This window comes from Strix uralensis, chromosome 1, assembly GCF_047716275.1.
Source record: "Strix uralensis isolate ZFMK-TIS-50842 chromosome 1, bStrUra1, whole genome shotgun sequence".
In the NCBI taxonomy this organism is placed as follows: domain Eukaryota; kingdom Metazoa; phylum Chordata; class Aves; order Strigiformes; family Strigidae; genus Strix; species Strix uralensis.
Window position 1 is genome coordinate 170,425,522 of NC_133972.1, and position 15,688 is coordinate 170,441,209.

The 15,688-nt window shown below is 46.5% G+C and overlaps 1 protein-coding gene across 4 annotated transcripts in view; it reads right to left on the reverse strand.

Annotated features, from left to right (window-relative positions):
• The window catches only part of AGO2 (argonaute RISC catalytic component 2), a 66,871-nt gene extending 63,004 nt beyond the window's left edge, over positions 1 to 3,867 (reverse strand). For 2 of the 4 annotated variants that reach the window (XM_074888714.1, XM_074888705.1), the window contains exon 1: positions 718 to 1,304. In XM_074888714.1, the coding sequence (XP_074744815.1) occupies positions 718 to 793 (76 nt within the window). In that variant the 5' untranslated portion in view covers positions 794 to 1,304. Of the gene's footprint in view, positions 1 to 717; positions 1,305 to 2,468; positions 2,825 to 3,569 lie in introns of those variants that run through there. The other 2 variants (XM_074888721.1, XM_074888731.1) reach the window with 2 other exon arrangements.
• Between the last annotated feature and the right edge of the window lie 11,821 nt (positions 3,868 to 15,688).

Genomic DNA, 15,688 nt, shown 5'->3' on the forward strand with positions numbered 1-15,688 from the left:
TAAATCAAATACCCTTTCAAAGATTAAGAATCTACAGCATGCAAAGTTTAAAATTTATAAATACTAGAATACCAAGCAGTGTAAGTTACAGGAGTTCACGCAAGTTTTTATCACTTCTTTAAATTGGACAACAGTATTTTTATTATGCCGCTTTGACATTTTTCTGTCCTAGAAAAATACCCAAATGTATCAAACTTTTTTCTTAAAAAAAGCCAAACATTTTCTCTTATATTTTCAGATTCTTTACTTTTTACAGTCTCTTGAAGGCAAAAAAAAAGTGTAAGGGAGCAATGTTTCAGCAAATTCAACACCAAGTCAAGAACTCAAACAGTATTTGGGAAAAAGGAACAGGGACCATAGGTTTCGTAACCATGAAAACAGTGATTTCACGATGTCCCCCTCTTGTATAAAAAACATCCTACTCCTAAAGTAACAGCATGTTTGAACACAGTTTCCACATTAGGCAGCAATTTTTTTAAATTAGTCAGATATGGCCTCCTAACTTACTTTATACTGTTTCCAGAAAAAGAATTAAGATTAAAATAGCAAACCCTGTGGCAAATTGAGCGATTACATTGGCAGGAGGCCAGCACCACAGGCACCCTCAGAACGGGGTTGGCTGCGGTGCCCAGTTTGGCGACAGGAGCTGGAAGAGCAAAGTGGTTCATATGCATCAGCAACGTTCGGAGGAGCAAACAGCAGCAAGATCTAAGTTACCCGAGACATGAATGGAGCGTTTAAGCGGTGTCAAGGATGTGCTGACAGACATGTAGAGGCTGGAGCTCTTGTGCATTCACGGCAGCTGCGGCTCAGTGAATGGTTGAAAACCACACTTCTTGCTCACTCCTCTGAACAACATTTCAGCGTACATTCATCTTGTAGGTATCAGATTAACGTGCGGAAGGGGACTCTCACTGGCAGCTCACAGGCCACACGTAGCCTTGCACAACACAACTAAGCATCCTGCTGACAGTCCCCATTTCCACACTACAGCCACGCTCTCTTAAACTCTACTCAAATGCCCTGCCTTATGATTTGGCATGCAGCAGGAAGCTGTTTGGACTGCTAGAAGCCACTGTGCTGCTAAGGCTCTCTGTGGATGATTTCACAGGAAGGAAACGGAGAGCCTCACGATGTGGAGAAAAACTCGCAGCTCATACCCCAGAACAGACACCGTCACTGCCCAGCTCTGCGCAGGGGGAAAAGGCTGAGCCAGAGAGATAAACTAGGAAGTAAACAAGACAGAAGATGAGCTTGGCTGGAGAGAGCAAACAGCAGGAGCCCGAGACACACACCGGTAACGTGTAGCAAGCTAGGACTCAGCAGAAGTATAGCGTTTGTTCTCTCAAGAGCCCGAGGTGAAGAGAGGTTTTTTCTGGTAAGGGGAAAACACCATTACAGACTGAATGTGGGTCCCTGATAGTAAACAGCAGCCACCAATGCTGGTGCCATGGAAGTAGGATCATTCTGAGTGAAAGGGAGAGCGGCAGGATTGGACAGAGAGCAAATAAGGAAGATAGACTCCCACATGTAAAACTACTCTCAGCCCATACACTGGCAATATTTTCAATGATTTAGCTCCTTATTTATAACTTCAAAAAAGATCTTATCAATAGGAGGTGAACATAACAGCCTTAGCAACAACAGCAGAACTTGAGCACCATGAATACCTGTAAACTGGAAGTATACCTGTACCTGAGCAAGAGAACCTGACACTAGAAGCCACCAAATGATTACATCAATAGTTATACAGAGTTATTGGTACTGAAATCCACAAATGATGTTATACGTGAAAGCAAAATCTTGAACATCAGCCTGGATACACACAGCTGCAAAGACATATCTTCCTGGTGTGTCTAGTAAAAAGCCTTTGTGCACTGTAGAAAGAAAAGCAAGAAAGTAAAAACAGAGGAGCTGTACTCTAAGAGGAAAGCAATCATCCTGATTGCCTTTCTTGATCCTCGTCCCTTCAAGAGAATCAAATCAGAGAAAAAAAGAAGCCAGCACCTATCTGTGGATCCTAAGATAGAAGCATTTGTAAGTGAAGCAGTAAAAGACATCTAAGCTACAGGTCCCATATTTCGCTACACTATTTTCTGCTAGATGATCCCTCCAAGGGAAAAGATTTTATGCAAAACTGTTGAGAACAGTAATATAAAATAAAGTTCTATTTATTTTGAAACTTTTCTAGAAGAAAACTAGGTACTAGTCACCCAAACATTGTAGTTTCTACATCAGAATTCTCACCACAGAAACAGCCTAACACCATAAAGAAAGAACACCGTCCCATACTAACTACACAAACTCCCACAGTATTAACCTATCCTTCCCCTAAATAATATTAAATGTCCCTGCGTGAGTTGATAACCTTTCTTCTCTCCACACTCATCTTTCCTTTGCTCCTAGATTTCATTACATGACGGAGCCCAAAGACGTCTAACGAAGCCGATAACCTCCTCCAGCCTTACCCGACATCTGGATACGGTTTACCTACATCTAAACAACACAAACCAGGGCAGCAGAGTCGTTGACAAACACGCTGTTAGCGAAACACGGCCACAGCGGCCTGAACTTCTGTGCGCGGGGAGACGGGTATCCCAGGCCAGCCCAGGAGGATGGAGCCGCTGCGAGGATGTGGGAGGGAGGAAATGGAGACCCCAGTCCACCCCGCGCTGCCAGCAGGAGGCTGAGTTGGCAGGAACAGCCGAGCGCTGGCCTGGGGAAAGGCAGCACGTAGCGCACAGCGGAGGGGACACCCCGGGGACGGCCCGGCGAGGGGAGCGGAGGGGGGATCTCGGCCGTCTCCCACCTCAGCGGCCGCCAGAGCCCCGGGAGGCGACCTCTCGCCCAGGAGAGGGGAGCAGCCCCCCTCGCCTCGCTTCGCCCGCCCCTCCTTCCCCGCCGCCTCGGGGCTCGCCTCCCCCCACCCCCCCTCCTCCTCCTCAGGCTGGGGCCAGCCTCCCGCCGCCCTCTCCCGCCGGAGAGGAGGGCAGGGGAAGGCGACCCTCCCCTAAAAGGGGCCTCCGGACACGCAGGCTCGCTCGCCGCCCTCCCCGAGGTGGCGGCAGCGGCCTGACCCCTCCTTCCCCTGCGAGCGCGGCCGGCCGCGGCCTCAGCGGCTCCAGCCAGGCCCGAGCCGGGGCGGGAGGAGGAGGAGAAGGAGGAAGGCGGGGGGGGGGAGCTCTCACGCAGGGTCCCCCCCTCACAACGCCCGGCCGTTGGCGCCTCGCGGCGCTGAGGGGAGGCGGGGGGGGGGCTAGAGTTGGCCACAGAGGGGCTCCTGCCGCCTCCCGCGCTGACAGACCGCCGCGTGCGCCAACGGTCACCCCCCTCACACACCCCACAACCCCCCCGTCACACACCCCAAACCCCCCGTCACACCCCCCACAAACCCCGCTCACACCCCCCACAAATCCCCCTCACACGCCTCACAAACCCCCCTCACACGCCCCACAAACCCTCCCCGGCCGCCAAGCTCAAGCCCCGCCGCCCCGAGAGAGAAAGAGAAAGTCGTTCCGGCGGCTCCGGGGAGGCCCGGAGGAGGGAAACCAAACCGGCCGAAGCCTCACCGGGTCCGGCGGCGGTGGCTCCCGGGTACATGTCTCCGTGTGCGGCGGCGGAGGCGGCGCCTCTCTCCAGGTCCCTACCGCGGCAGCAGCTCGAGGGGAGGGAAGGGGGGGAGGGAGCGAGCCCGAGCCCCGGCTACGCTGTCGGGGGAAGGGGGAGGAGGAGGAAGGGGAGGGGAGGGATAAGGAAAAGAAAAGGGGAAAGAAGAAAAAAAAAAAAGAAAAGAAAAGAGGGAGGAGGGCCGGGCCGACGCCGGGAAACCAGGTTACTCGGCGGCACTGAGGAGCGGGGAGGTGGGTGGGGAGAAGGGAGGAGCCGCGGGGTCACGGGGAAGGGCCGCTCCGCCCGCTGCCGGCTCCTCCGGCCTCCTGCCGGGCCCCCGCGGCGGGCGGGAAGCAGGCGGCCGGCCCGCCCGCCCGAGGGGCCCCGCTCCCCGCAGCCCGGCCATGTGGGGGGGCCCCGGGCCGAGCCGGGCGCCCACCGCCTCCAGTCCGCCCCTCGGGGCTCACCGCCTTGCAGCCGCCTCCTTCTCCCCCCCCCGCACGAATTTCATCAACCGGCTCTGCCCAGCTCTTCCCCAGCCCGCCGGCAGCACCCGCGCACGCTGGGCTTTGCTCCTCTTAGCGCCTGCCGTGCGGATAGCCAGACGTGAACCATTTGTAGCAGGAACCTTTCGAAGGCCCTGAAGTCACCCACCGAGATGACCCATGGCTCCTTTTTATCAAGCCTCTGCCTTAGGCAGGTGCAACGTCAACAGACAAAGTGTAAGCTGCAGCCAGGACTGCTGGAGACTTGTTCTGTCTTTCAGTGAGACCTTGGAAAATAACCATGTGCCTCTAGCTCTCACTCCACTACCTCTCTTTCAAGACAGTTTGCCTAGTTATGCGGGTTTAAAAGGGATGCTGGATTGGCATCAATATCACATGTGCTGCTTGATCTTAAATGCCCTGTTTACTTGTTACCAGATTTGATTGTTTCACTTTTTTCCTCCCCAGCACCCAATGAGACAAAGGCAACACTGCCATGAAAACCTCAGATCAGTCACCTCACTGATCTCACACCTCCATACCACATCCACTTTTTGTTGTATCTATGAAACCCAGCAGTGGTGTGGTACCTCACTGCCTTGTACAACCAGATAATCTCTGACCGTACATATGTAAAGTTTGCAGTGATGGTGATTCCTGCAGGAACTGTCATCCTTTTGTAATCACCTCATCGGTACCTCTTCCTTTCAGGAGCAGAAAGTAGGGAAAAAAAAATCTTAAACCTGCTAAGGAGGCAAAGAACAAGTTAATGATGTTCACTTCCACCAGAAAGTGTCACCTACAGAATGACAGTATAACAGCTATGATTCATACTTTCATTCACCTGCTCCATTTTGATGCGGAAGCCTTGAAAAAAATAATGCAGTTCTCATCCCAGAACAGTCAAGCCCCTTCAAAGTCAACTGAATTCCTTCAGTAAATATTATCTGCCAAAGGACGAGGCAAACATACGGCTTCTATGCTTCATCAAACAAAGTCATATCCTCCTATATCAGTTCATATTTGCAGTGATATAGAAGCATCTCACTGTTCCAAAGCTGCACCAACTATATGTTTACTCTTCCATTTGGGTCATACTTGTAGATATTCAAGGGTTGCTATTAACAGCTCAGCTTTCACTTCAAGTGTACTGCTCCTGAAACCATTGTTACCACTAGAGTTTCCCCTGGAGTGATTTTGGATTTGTCTGCATTCCAAGCTCCTCAAGTTGCTGGAAAGTAAAGATTTACCAGTAACTATGAACAAATAGAGGACAAAATCATGGGTCAACTTTAGTTCTAGAGTAAAGCCAAGTAGCTCTAGCAAAATTTTGAAGATAAACAAGGGAGCTGGCAAAGGCGTTGCTGTTTTCATCTCTGTGAGGAGTTGGGTAACATTTTTGCACAACCACCAATAATTTCTGGTTCATGCTATATAACCTTACTAGAGGCTGAAAATGGGGGGAGGGGGAGGGAGAAATCTCCAAAATTAAGAGCCAGAAGAGAGTTATCTGAGGGAAATCTGGCCTTTCTGCTATACTAGTACTAAATGCCGAGCTGACAGGGGGAAACCACACAGTCCCTGTATCGACATCTGATTGTTTTGGTACTATATTTAAATCATTTTCTTCAATCTAATCAGGAAGATAACTCCCTCTAATGTTACATTTCCTGTCATGCCTGTCAGACCTTCTGCATTTAAGTACAAGAGAGTCAAAAATACACTGATAGGTTTCTAGAAAAGTCCACTTGGCTAATTTGGACACCCTGACTAGCAGCACTGAAGCTAATCTCCATCCGATCATGTTTGTAGATGCGCGGAATGAGCTCAATACAGACTTCCAGGAAAATGGCCATCTCTGTCCTATATATGGACAAAACCCAAACTGACTGACTGTTGGACACATAAACGCAGAGAATTCTGTCTCACCTTTCTACATCATTCTTCTTGTGAAATCCTGTCCTGAAAGCAACAGCCAGTGAAGCTTACATGCTGAAGGGATGTACCCACGTGGAACTTCATTGGATACCTCACACAATTGCAAAAGAGTTAGCAGTTTGAAAATAACAAGCTAACAAGCAACAGAAGATAAGTGAAATAGAAGAAATGTAAAAGGAGGTTTCACAAAACAATAAAAACATATCCCACACTTCTCTCAGGCTCCACAGGATACTCTGCAATTGATTTCAGAAATTCCCTGGAAAACAAGAGATCCTGAAAACAGCAATTAATACCTGGAACATCCTAGAGTGCAATATACTCGTATTGATTTAAAGCTGATTTTTGTGGATTTAGCACTTCATAAGCAAAAGGGCTTATCGCTGTGTATACATGACTGCAGACTTGCACAATCAGTTAAATAATAAATTAGTTAAATAGTTTTATTTAAGCAGTTTTCTCATGTAGTCCTGTTGTTCCTGCAGGCTATTTTTATGCTACTGCACACTTCCAGCAGCATTTCCAAGGAACGGAGAGTTACAGCTTTCTTCTACCTCAGTTCTTGAAGTAACAGGACACATGCTCATTTTGGGCCATGTCACTTGCTTTATTTCTGATGCTTTCTGTCCCTGACAATCGGTGTTTTGGAGCACAGTGAAACCTAATTATGTCTTACCAGGCAATTTCACCCGAAAAGACCTCAGTTTTTGAAAAGGCACAGTTTGAAAGAGTGGTTTGAAAGCTCTATAAACCCATTCTTTATTCATACGTGCTCTTTATATGCTATATTGACAATTATATAGTAGTATAAGAACTGCTTAAACACTTAAAATCAGGTTTCTTTAAAGAAAAAAATTGAGTGACTGTTGGGCACAATACCTACCATAGTCATTGGATTTCAAGCTGAAATTTCCCAGAACTGATATGTCTCTAAGAAGGAATTATTAGTTTTGGAAAAACTAAGCATTTTCTAATAATTTTGGAAGCAAAGATGGTATTTAGGAACAGCTTTTAAAAATCATTTATATCAGCAGAAGTAATCTGGGGAAAATATTTTATATACAAATAGGCTAGTGACAAATGATATGACTTTTCTTTTGATGAGAAAAACATACATTGATCTCACTAAGTAAAACCCCTTCCCTTTTTAAACTAAATTAATTTAAAAAGCACAGTTTATAAATGTCTTTTAGTCTTTGATAACAGTGATACAGTTGAAAAAAATTTTACTCAGAGCAGAAGGATGTAAATTTTATTCTTGACTCTGAGGAGATTTAAGCTCATACTTTCCAACTCTCTGCTGGCCTAACTTTTAAGATCACAGAATACCAGGTTTGAAGGAACCTCAAGGCTCACCTGGTCCAACCTTTCTTGGCAAAAGCACAGTCTAGACAAGATGTCCCAGCACCCCGTCCAGCTGAATCTTAAAAGTGTCCAATGGTGGGGAATCCACCACTTCCCTGGGGAGATCATTCCAGCGACTGACTGTTCTCATTGTGAACAATTTTCCTCCTGTGTCCAATCGGAATCTCCCCAGGAGTAACTTGTACCCATTACCCCTCATCTTTTCCATGTGACTCCTTGTAAAAAGGCAGTCTTCATCTTCTTTGTAGCCACCCTTCAAACACTGGAACATGGTGACAAGGTCTCCCCTAAGCCTTCTCTTCTCAAGGCTGAACAAACCCAGTTCTCTCAGCCTCTCCTCACAGGCCAGGCTGTCCAGTCCCTTGATCATCTTTGTGCCCCTTCTCTGGACCCTCTCCAGCCTGGCCACAGCTTTTTTGTGTAGCAGGGACCAAAACTGAACACAGTATTCCAGGTGTGGCCTGACAAGTGCTGAGCAGAGTGGGATAATGACTTTATCTCTGCTGGTGATGCCCTTGTTGATGCAGCCCAGCATCCCGTTGGCTTTCTCTGCAGCAGCAGCACACTGGTCACTCCTATTGACCTTGTCGTCCACCAGGACCCCCAGGTCCCTTTCCACAGAGCTGTTCCCCAGCTGGGTAGATCCCAGCCTGTGCTGCACTCCTGGATTATGGTTTCCCAGGTGCAAGACCTTATATTGGTCTTTGTTGAACTTCAGAATGTTCTTCTTAACCCCCTCTTCCAGCCTATCCAGGTCTTCCTGCAGGGTGGCTCTCTCTTCTGAAGTATCCACCTCCCCACTCAGTTTGGTATCATCAGCAAATTCATCAGGGTCCACTTGATCCCATCAGCCAGGTCACTTAGGAAGATACTAAACAGCGTTGGGCCCAATATCAATCCCTGGGGGACCTCACTTGTGACAGGTTGCCAGTTTGAAAAGGAGCTATTTCCCACCACCCTCTGGGTGTGGCCTGTCAGCCAGTTCCCCACCCACTGCACAGACCACTTGTCTAGACCATTACACACCAGTTTCTCCAGGAGGAGGCTGTGGGGAATGGTACAGAAAGCCTTGGAGGAAGAGGTTATCCTGGAGTGTGTGCATTGGACTTCTCACATATTCTGTGTTCTGCCTTGCATAAGAATATAAAATGAGTGAGATCAGAACAAAAAGGAAGAAGACCATGACTCTATGATTTACTGTGTTCACATGGTTACAGACACTTTGAGGGTTCTAGTCCCCTCCCCAGGGACTGTTTATTATTTTACGATTACTGATTTAATCAGAATTAATCCATGGTAGTGGGACCAAAACCTGATTTTTGTCTTTCTACAACCAGGTGGCTGTCCTAATTACTAAGCTACAAAGCCATACTTGGTTTCTTTTTTCAAATGAATTGCAGTACTTATTTATTAAGAACAAAAAACAACACAAAAAAAAAACCACCAAAAAAACCCCCAGTCTTTATTATTATTAGATTACTAACTTGCGTTCACTCAAGAAAGACTTGACTTTTCTAGATGATCAGGGCCAACAATACAACAATTTAACACTATAAAAAGATGCAGCACCACCTATTGGGGATAATTAGGTATGCTGATTATTACAGTTTTAAGTAGTAACAGAGTTTTGTTCTTTGTTGTAATAACCTAGTTATCAGGAAAACAAAACAAAACAAAAAAACCGGACAAAAACCCAGTAGGGAGAAAAGTAGTTTCCAATAAAAAAAGAAGGGAAGCAAATACTCTACCTGAGACTGTTCATGAACAAACTTGGAGAAGACAATGTAATGGTCTACAGCTGTTTTGTCAAATTAAAAAAAAAAAAAAACACCAGACTCAGCATGGCACAGGAGGTGCAACTGCAAAGAACAGTGGAAAACAGTTGTGGGAGGGGATGACTGTTATGGTTAACAGCACATAAAGAGTGAATGAAATGAAATCAGGACAACCTGATTATCTGCCAACACCTTCCTTCCCTTTGAGAGTCGGAAAGACTTGAACCTGTTGCCTTTGGGTGAAGGTGTTGCATGAATCACAGAATCATTTAGGTTGGAAAAGACCCTTAAAATCACTGAGTCCAACCGTTAACCTAACACTGCCAAGCCCACCACTGAACCATGTCCCCAAATGCCACATCTACACGTCTTCTAAATACCTCCAGCGATGGTGACTCAACCACTTCCCGGGGCAGCCTGTTCCAGGGCTTGACAACCCTTTTGGTGAAGAAATTTTTCCTAATATGCAACTGAAACCTCCCCTGGTGCAACTTGAGGCCATTTCCTCTTGTCCTATCGCTTGTTATTTCGGAGAAGAGACCGACACCCACCTCGCTACAACCTCCTTTCAGGTAGTTGTAGAGAGTGATAAGGTCTCCCTTGAGCCTCCTTTTCTCCAGACTAAACACCCCCAGTTCCCTCAGCCGCTCCCCATCAGACCTGTGCTCTAGACCCTTCACCAGCTTCGTTGCTCTTCTCTGGACACGCTCCAGCACCTCAGTGTCTTTCTTGTAGTGGGGGGCCCAAAACTGAACACAGTCATCGAGGTGCGGCCTCACTAGTGCCAAGTACAGGGTAAGATCCCTTCCCTGTCCCTGCTGGCCACGCTATTGCTGATACAAGCCAGGATGCCATTGGCCTTCTTGGCCATCTGGGCACACTGCTGGCTCATATTCAGTCAGCTGTCGACCAACACCCCCAGCTCCTTTCCCGCCGGGCAGTTTTCCAGCCACTCTTCCCCAAGCCTGTAGTGTTGCGTGGGGTTGTTGTGACCCAAGCACAGGACCTGCCACTTCACCTTGTTGAATCTCATACAGCTGGCCTTGGCCCATTGCTCCAGCCTGTCCAGATCCTTCTGTAGAGCCGTCCTACCCTGTTGATGATGAGCAACAACCTCAAGTTCATTAGTGTGGCTAATTGCTAAAACCAGGTTTGTATAGCCAAATTGGGATCCTTCCAGGGCCAATGAACAATTTAGAACATTTGAACAGTTAACAAGAGAAAAATAATGAACTACTAGAGAAAGAAAGGGAACCATATAGAGATTAAGTTGGACTGCAGTAAGAAAGGCAACCTAAAATTGCTTATCTACTTTTAAGTCCTCTCACAGTGATTGTTTTTAGGAGACTATGGTGTCTATACAGAACATGTAAGTGATTCTGGGCAATACAAAGCTGATTTAGAAGCTAAGGGAATCTTGCTTTTTTTTTTTCTTTTCCATCAAGCAGTCATATCTTTTCTCCTTTTCGGGCATGCAAATGACTTCCTTACCTGCTGGTCTTATACCTGGCAAAGTTTTTAACTCGTGCTGTTTCATGTTTTGAAATGTTGTCTTCAAGTCCCAGATACAAGACTTTACCATTTCACCTACCCTAATTGTTCTTGCTTCCTTAGCATTGAGTCACAACACGATGCAGTTTTCTAGAACCACGGAACAATCACTATGCAGACTTTAATGCTAACTTGTTTTGAACCCAAACATACGCATGCTAATACGGCATAACTACATAAGCAATTCTGTACCCAATGTCTGGTGAAAATACTATTGTCCTGCTATTAACAGGCCATAGGCCTCATACTAACCCCCGAAGGTCCCAGTCTTGGTTTATATCAGACCTGTTACCAACTTGTCTGAGAGGTTGCTCTGTGAACTGGAACTTGACACCAGGTGTCTCACGCTGGGATGTTTAGGTGTGGGATAACAGCAAGGGCCCTGAAACTATGGGTGCGGGCAGAAGGCGAAGGCCCCCCAAACCATCAATAACTCACTTATGGTCAGTTATTGGTCATTGAAAAAGTGAAGCCTTCAGAGCTGGGAAAAAGCTGTTTTAAGAAAGGAAGAATCACCTCAGTTCATCTGCACCTTGCTGACATTTTCCCTTCTTGGCTGGTAAGTAAGTGATGCACAAGCATATCCAGCCAAATCTCTACCACCGCTCTTTACCATCCTCTGGGTGTAAAATACCCACCTCAGGGGCGTTTCATCCCCAAGTTACTTGTTTTATTTATCATGAAGACACTCCTGTGCTGTCCTGTAACAGCTTGCTAGCAACACAGTTTTATTATCATCCTAAACCAGAACATTGGTTTTCTGGCCCAAGTCCCAGTAACTCATCACCCTGGAAGTAACTCACTAGCCTGGAATTGTAGAATACGCAGAACCATGTACAGTTTTTTGGCATTTTTTTTTAGCCCCTCACCTACTTGATATAGATTCATCTAGAATGGAGACTGTTCTGCTCCAAAAGGATGGCGATGTGTTAAATAGGTTGAACAGAGTATAGACAGTCACAGGACCAGAGGTGAAAAGTACATAGCACTGCAAATTTCTGGAGTTTTATTAACCAGCAATCCTGACTGGATAGCCAGGCTTCAAAAAGCTTTGGGAAGCAGAAAGCCTGTTTTTTAGCTTACTATTACATAGTGCTTTGTCTTCATCATAACTTTATTCCAAGCCCCTACAGAGCAGCCTTATCAGTGTCACTCAATAGATGCAGCAAGACAGCCATGAAGCAAGGATGTAGGCAAATCTCATTTAATTATCATCTTTACCAACCAAAGCCTAAGCTTACGTGAATGTCACGTTTAAATTCTAGGTCTTCATATTTTATTTTTTAACAATGCATTTGTAATTGTTTTTAGCTTAAGGACTGCTATATCAGAACCGTTACCAGTGTTCCTCCTCCCTCTGTTAGGGCCCACACAAATTTCCGTTCCTACTTTCACCACTAAAGCAGAACAGATCAAGCTGGCCCCCATCATTCACCTTTCTTCATATCCATAAGCAATAGGAACACTTGCATACTGTCCCCAAATGTATTCAGCTTCAGTACAACAGCACTAAACATGATGATCATTGCAACAAGAATCGCTGGAATACGGAGAACCTGCAAGTTGAGAGAAGCTAGATTTCCTCTGCTGTCCAAAGAGAGCAATGATAGCCATTATTTAAATCCTGCAAAATAAGTTACTTTCTGTTTATGGCAGGATATTTTCAGTGGAGCAGATGTTTCAGATGCTGAATCTAACATTGGGTTTCTCAGCATGAGACACCTGGTGTCCAAGCTATTCAAATAAGAAAGATTCCCTCCTAAATGGATCCCACACCAGACTACATTTATGTATGTGAGGAAGGAACTGATGATTAGACCAGCCCACATAAGGAGCTGCTCACATAGCTATTACTTTATGTCTAAAGTTACCGATATCTGAAACGTAGTTATATACTATAGATGAACTTCCATCGTAAGCAAATTCTGCCTGGTCTCTATTAAGCCTATAATTCTGTTGTTTGTTTGCACACTTCAGTTACTCATTTCCCAGGCCACAATCACTGGCAAGTTCATTTGATTGAAGAGGACTCTTTTTCTTTCCGTGTTGCTGTTTTCACTCAGATCATCTCATGGACCTACCGGCAGAGCTCTGAGTGCTTTCGCACGGCAGGCCATGGCAGCCCTGGCGTGAGGGACAGACAGGGCAGGCTCCTGAGAGTCATTTGTGAAATCCCATCCTCAAGCACCTAACAATGACAGAGGTTCCAGGATATTACACCCTAATGGAAGGATGCATTTATTTGCTACTTTAAGTTAGGTACTGAAAATGTAGACATTTGTCCTGTGCCTTGTACAGGAAGTTTAAGTAAATGCTTAAAATCAGAGCTGGTGACCCCACTAATAGGGTTAAACACCCACAAGTTAAGCTCTGCAACACTTTGCATTTATCATCTCCAGCAGTAAGTAGTGTCAAATCTTCATTTAGTGAAACTTTTGAGTTGTTTCTGGTTGTGAGAAAGGGATGGATACAAGAGGTCAAGTCCCTCTTGCCTACCTCAGTTTTTACTTGTAATGGTCTAATAAATTGTCAGATTTTTACGAAGGAGCATTACAATAGTAGGCTGTTGGATACACTTTGCTGGCAATGGAAAATTGTCATTTTAGAATTCTAAGCTTTCAGGCTTTTTGCAAATCCTTGAATTATTTTGCTCAAGCTTATTTTTGAAAGTTCAACTTATTTATCATAGAATCATAGAATGGTTTGGGTTGGAAGGGACCTTTAGCACTCATTGTGAGAGACCTGACTTGGTAAAAATAAGCAATGGCGGGGGACTGGGTGCCCTCCGAGCTGAGGAATGTCTCAAACACAAGTAATGAAACTATAGTCACGGGGTGGATCATGTGGAGTCTGGAGCTGATAAGATGCCTGGACAGCACAGGATGCAGCTGGAGGGGGGAGCCCTGTGGAGACAGGACGGTTCTGCTCTGGTGCGTCTTGTAAAGTTTCAAGGGCCATTTGTCCAGTGAATGACCTTTGTTTCATTATCTGCAAAATGCATATTAAAGTTGACACCCCGCATATGCTGATGAAGATTAACAAGATCCTGCTAATTACATCATCCCATGAAACACCTTACCCCTCCCCACACATGGGATATGTAGGTATGTGGATTGACCTAGGGGAGGGACCCAAGGAAAGTGTGTGTAAACTGAAGAGGGTGAGGATAACAGAAGAAGTGAAGTGAAAGAAGATGGATAAATCCTGGAACCCTCATTGGTAGGACCGACTCAGGAAGCCGGACTGGTGATCTCTGTTTCTATTCCAAACTCTATCTCTATCTCTCTTCTGCTCTTTTCCCCACTTTTCCTTGTTATCATTAAGTAACGCAAGACATATTGTACCACTTGCCATAATTTGTTATATACTTAGTCAATTATTGTGTATCCAATTAATACATTGTGGGAAATTAATAAGTATTTGTGTCTGGACTTTGAGACTTGTCTCACCGTTGTCCACTCCACTGGGGATTTATGAATCTGAGTCACTTGTCTCCCTCATCTGAGTGGGACGTGACAGTCATCTAGTCCAGCCCCCCTGCAATGAGCAGGGACATCTTCAACTGCATCATGTTGCTCAGACCCCCGTCCAACCTGACCTTGAATGTTTCCAGGGATGGGGCATCTACCACCTCTCTGGGCAACCTGTGCCCGTGTTTCACCACCCTCACAGTAAAATGTCTTCCTTATATCTAGTCTAAATTTACCCGCTTTTAGTTTAAAACCATTACCCCTTGTCCAATTGCAACAGGCCCTGCTAAAAAGTTTGTCCCCATCTTTCTTATAAGCCCCCTTTAAGTACTGAAAGGCTGCAATTAGGTCTCCCTGGAGCCTTCCCTTCTCCAGGCTGAACAATCCCAACTCTCTCAGCCTGTCCTCACAGGGGAGGTGCTCCAGGCCCCTGAGCATCTTCGTGGCCTCTATTGGATCCGCTCTAACAGGTCCATGTCTGTCTTGTGCTGAGGACCCCAGAGCTGGATGCAGCACTCGAGGTGGGATCTCACCAGAGCAGAAGAGGAGAATTCCCTCTCTTGACCTGCTGGCCACACTGCTCCTGACGCAGCCCAGGACACAGTTGGCTCTCTGGGCTGTGAGTGCACATTGCTGGCTCGTGTCCAGTTTTTCATCCCCCAGTACCCCCAAGTCCTCCTCCTCAGGGCTGCTCTCAATCCCTTCATCTCCCAGCCTGTATTGATACTGGGGGTTGCCCCAATCCATGTGCAGGACCTTGCACTTGGCCTTGCTGAACTCCACAAGTTTCACAGGAGCCCACTTCTTGAGCTTGTCCAGGTCCCTCTGGATGGCATCTCGTCCCTCAGGTATGTCAACTGCACCACTCAGCTTGGTGTCATCTGAAAACTTGCTGAGGGTGAACTTGATCCCACTGTCTATGTCACTGATGAAGATATGAAACAGTACCGGTCCCAGTATGGACCCCTGATGAACACCACTCGTCACTGATCTCCATCTGGACATTGAGCCATTGACCACTACCGTCTGGATGTGACCATCCAGCCAATTCCTCATCCACTGAACGGCCCACCCATCAAATCCACATCTTGACAATTTAGAGAAGGATGTTGTGGGGGACTGTGTCAAAGGCCTTACAGAAGTCCAGCTAGATGACATTCGTAGCTCTTCCCTTATCCACTGATGTAGTCACTCCATCATAGAAGGCCTCTAGGTTGGTCAGGCAAGACTTGCCCTTGGTGAAGCCACGCTGGCTGCCTCAAATCACCTCCCTGTCCCACCGAGTTTCAGAAATGGCAACTAAGTCATAGCTTTCTAGCAGCACGGTGGTTTCCAACTCCTCCTGTTTGTTGCTCATGCTGCATGAGTGTGGAGGCACTACAGCCGGGCTGTTGGCCACGTCACCTTCTTATAGGAACACCCCTTATTTCCTTTGAGGTATTTCACTGGTGTTTCCGTTGGATCCTATTATCTCAGGAGCCCCTGGCTCAGCTCT